Consider the following 4723-nt stretch of genomic DNA (forward strand, 5'->3'; position numbering starts at 1 on the left):
TAATATAATATAAAATAAATATAATATTTAGGATAAGAAAATTAATTACAGGGAAAAAACAGCACCACAGGTGAGGGAACAGCTGGTCTGGGAGCAGAAGTGTGCGCACAGACTGAGACAAAGACTTTAGGTTGCAAGATTGCTGCAGGATCCAGGAAGTTTTAATACTGAACACAGATGTCTTCATTATCTTTCTCTTTGCTTTCAAAGTTGTATCAGGTTAATTTTGTGAGATTTTGGGGAAAAAAAAGCCCAAACCCAAAAATCTTTACACCACCTCATAAAAATAAATTTGGGGTTAGAGTCAAGTTTGCTGGCTTTTACAAACAAGATATTGCCAAGTGTTTCATAAGATACTGTAGAAGTGACATGAAAACTGAATGTAGTTGTTCTGATGTTAATTCCAGGTTTGGAACCTGAGCTCTGGTCAAAACACCTCCTCAGCAGAGCAGCTATGCTGGATATTAAAGACATGTGAGAGGACAAATATTGCTTTACACGGCAGAGAGAAGCAGCAGAGCCCTTCGGAGCAACTTTCCCAGCCTCTGTGACCTTGATATGTTGATATGAATAAACAAACGCTAATGAGCAGCAGGTCCTCAGCTCTTTCTGGAACTGCGCTGGGGCTGTTGGTTCAGAGAAGGTGTTTTTCTCAAGCCCAAGGGCAATAGCCATCTGTGAAGAAAAGGTGTTCTCTTGTTCTCCCTCTGCCTCCCTATCAGCCTGAAGAGTGGTTGAGTTCTCCACTGAGAATAGTTGAGTGCAGGAAGTGGATCATCATTACCTATGAGATGACTCAGAATTTCTCTGTGTGATGTCTGCTGTTGCCATTAGAAAGAATGACTGGGGTATTTTGTTACCTTGTGATGTGTTGTAAAATAAAATTTAATCTCGAATCAAATGTTACAAGTTTGATGGTTGTACACCCAGCACATTATCTTTGATACGTGTGGGGGTTTTGTGGTTTTTTTCTTTTTTTTTCTACTTACCTTTCCAAAAGTAAGGAAATGCGTTGATTTGATGGAACAAAAACCATTTTCTGGTTGGTCAGTATTCCTTCCATCAGGGCCTCTACAACTTCTTCAACCTCCAAAATCTTTCCAAGCCTGCAAAGGAAAGCATACCTGTAAGAACTATGCTGGTAAAAAAGGGTCGGTGTTACCTGATGTCGGATGCTGCACGTATGCACAGACTCAGGTAATTCCCGTGCAGCTATTACGTGGGCTAAATGACACGGCAGGTTTTCTTTAGCCAGTGGTATTTACTGGTTTTATATAGTCGGGGGGAATACAAGCCCTAAAGCTGGGGCTCATATGTGATGCCTAGGTGCAAAGAGGGAAGGAGAGGAAGGCAGAGTTTTGATCGTTACCTTGTGCTGGGGTTTTTGATAAATCCCGTGTTTATAAACACTGGGCTTAGACACGTGGTTTTTATTCCGTCCTTTCCCAGGGTAGACAGCTCCTCTGTCAGAGCTTTATGAAATCCAACTGCAGCAAACTTGCTTGAACTGCAGGAAGGGAGAAAAGGACAGGTGAGAAGGCAGGAATAGTATTTTTAACTCTGTACAAGTGGAAATGGCCTAAAAGATCACCCAGTACTGCCCGGGAGGGAAAAAAAGGTAATCCAGCTGAGAGAGGAGGCAGGGAAAAATTCAAATTTTCCCTGTGCAGAAGTGTAGTGGTGGATTAGATAATCCTGCTGGGGGAAGTAATTGTGGAATGCAGAGGAGGTGTCTGTCAGAAAAAGTCGGCTTTGTGGTGAATACACAGATGAATGTAAGGAATTCTTATAAAATTATAACTAATGTGCATCAATTGATGGACTTCCCTTTTTTCCCAGGTTAGAAGATTCTTAGAAGGAATTCAGCCTGAGTCTGTAAAATTAGGATTGATGAGTAACATAGAAATAGAGAACAACTGTCGTACTACACAGGAGTGTCTCATGACACTCGTGTGTTGAGACTTGAGGAGCATTATCCACGCAAAATTGAGGAACATAATGCCAAAGAAACTGGCAGAGGCCAAGAGTAGAAATCAACTCCAAGAGAAAGTAGAGATGGAGATTCAGTTCATTGACTGCTGTTGATTTGGACAGTGTAATGCAGGTAAAATCCTTGGCTTGGGAGTTCTCACATTGCCAGCAGTGGACGACTCTCTCTAAGGAGCGTACTCAGGGGCAGATTGCTTCTGCTCCGATCGGATGCAGAAGGACAATATGCAACCTCTAAAGTTTTCTGTTCGCACACCGTGATTTTTTTTAGATGTGTTTGAAGTCAAAGAGTAATTTTATCTCATGATGGTAGAAGTATTTCTAGTCTCTACAGTCACTGCCACGATGGTAGGAAGATCAAAAGCTACTCAGGGGAGGTTTACTTGACACCACTCCACCAACTCACAGAAGCGCTACTTTCTAAGGAGGAGAAGGGAAGAGATACCTTTTCTGCAAAGCAAAAGTCTGGATCAGTGAGGGAGAGAAAAAAATACGTCACATCACTATTCCTTCGTAAAAGCATTGCTCCTGATCCAATCAGCACTAAGGGGTGGGTGGGAGCCTGCAGGCATCCCCAAGCGCTGGCTGCTGTGCTTTCTGCCCCTCAGCACCATCCTTTGGATGCACCGTATGCAGTGGGAGGATTATTTTGGTTACTCCGTGCTGGCTGATGGGGAAGTTGCAATGAAAAATAAAAATGAAGAGAGGTGATTTTAAAATCACTTACCAATAAGCCACCATGAAAGAAGTCACCAAATGACCTGCTACCGAAGCCACCGTGACAATGTGACCGTGGTTGTTGTTCATCATGGCTGGCAGGAAAGCTCTTGTGGTCTTGAAAGTCATTTGAACCAAGAGGCAGAAATGGGGAGAAGACAGGGAAAAGAACAATTTTTCTTAAGCACATTCAACGACGACCCTGCCTGTCGTTAATTAAGTGACTAAGGCTACTGCTAATGCTATGTGTTGCACAGCACCTCAGATTCTGGAGCCATAGATACCTGTTCTCTATTCAGCTGGTACAACTGGCAGCCTGTTTTCTGAAAGGGAATGTTTTGGGAAGTCAGCTATAAACAGGAGTGGATTCTCACATCTCTCCCAGGCTGCTTTTTAGGTTTGAAGTGTCAGCAGCGAGGCTGCCAGCGTCTCACCCCAGCATGTACAATAAAAGGCTTGGCAATGTGTAGTGCCTCTTTTCACCTCTTCTCTTACTCTGGAAACAAGAAGTCCTTAACAGCTGATACCCTCCCACCCTGTAACCCCTGCTGAAAGCTGTCCCCACCCCAGAGGTCACCTGCAGGCATGCCAAGGACGCCAGGCCCAGCTCTAACAGGGCCCAGCTGTGTCACCTTGACTCAGGCTGCTGGGAGAAAGCCCACAGAGATTGGTGAGAGAGGTACAAATCATGAGCAGAGGGGGGGTTCATGGGAGATGGGCTCAGAAGAAGCTCAGGGAGCCAGGAGGGAAAGTGGTGACTAACTGTGAGAGGAAGAGTGCCTGGGGAGACTGGCTGGGCTGGTGGGAGCTGCAGGGTCAGCCCTGCCCTCTCCTGCCTGGCTCTTCGGGATATGTGCCAGTTGCTTTTTGTGTGGGTCAGCTGATAAAAACATCGCTTTGTGTATTTTCATCTGTGCAGGGTCTCAGTGCCCGGCTGCAGTGCCCAAACTACCCGACGCAAAGAGGAACCATAATACGCTGATAGCTGAGACCAAGAATTAAAACTGGGCCAGACTCAGATCAGCAGGAGGTAGATCAGGTTTCCCAACAGTCCATCTAGCTGGGTGCCCCTGTGCTACACACACCAGAAAGATGCTTTTGTAATTCACTGGGAGCTGAAAAGAATTTAGTCTAAATATGTCTCCTCAACAAAGCTCCCAAAAAACCACGGGCATGAAGATGGCAGTGGCCCTTACCCAGAAGTGAGCAAGAGTGTTGACTTCAAACATTTTTTCAATCTGGTGGTCCTGAGTGGAGAGCAGGTCGGCAGCTGTAATCACACCAGCATTATTCACCAGGATGGAGACATCTCCCATGTCCTTTTTCACCTTGTGGACAGGAAAAAAAAAAAAGACAGGTGTATGTCATTTGTTATTGAAAACAACCACGGCTGTGGAAAGTTAGTGACAGTTAATTTGCTTCTTAACCTTGTTTCTTTAGGGAGAGGAGGATTGTGCCACATTTCCAGATGTGGTAGGAACTGTGCAGGAGTACTATAAAATCTGGTTTAGGTCTGATGCTTTTCCCTTAATTACTGCTGGTATTTACAGCCTTCCACACATTGCCCATGGACACAGTAACTTACAAAGAGGTGGGATACACCAGAGCCTTACAAAAGCGGGTGAGACTGGCTGCAATATCAGAAGTGCTTCTTCCGTCGCCATACAGAAAGCAGCACAAAGAGAGTGGGGGGCGGAGGGAGTGGGATTCCAAGGGCTTGTATGATTTGGGTACAATACTCTTGTTTCCCTGACCTTTCAGAAACTCCAGCATGTTGAGCCTTGGGGTGTGGCCCTGCTCCCCTACCTTCTCAGCAGCGCTGTAGATCTCCTCCCTTTTGCTGCAGTCCACCACGAAGGCATGAACAGCGGCTCCCAGCCTCTCGCACTCTGCTGCCGTGTCCTCCAGGCCATGCTGTAAGCGACAGACAAGAAAGACACGCATGTGCCACTGTACCCTGCCCGCATGTTGCGCTCGGGCACCGCGGCAGACAAGTGAGGGGCTGAAGATGTTTCTA

General features: G+C 45.7%; 1 protein-coding gene across 1 annotated transcript; it reads right to left on the reverse strand.

Annotated features, from left to right (window-relative positions):
- Window positions 1–985: 985 nt before the first annotated feature.
- LOC104471611 (estradiol 17-beta-dehydrogenase 11-like) lies at window positions 986–4720 on the reverse strand (the record flags this gene model as incomplete). The annotated part of the gene is given in 6 exon segments (XM_010087000.1): window positions 986–1106; window positions 1370–1507; window positions 2717–2823; window positions 3903–4034; window positions 4513–4679; window positions 4682–4720. Coding segments are annotated over 6 exon segments (704 nt in total), but the record flags the coding sequence as incomplete, so codon positions are not given.
- Between the last annotated feature and the right edge of the window lie 3 nt (window positions 4721–4723).

The sequence above is a fragment of the Pterocles gutturalis genome, unplaced genomic scaffold (assembly GCF_000699245.1).
Source record: "Pterocles gutturalis isolate BGI_N339 unplaced genomic scaffold, ASM69924v1 scaffold37431, whole genome shotgun sequence".
Classification (NCBI taxonomy): Eukaryota; Metazoa; Chordata; class Aves; order Pterocliformes; family Pteroclidae; genus Pterocles; species Pterocles gutturalis.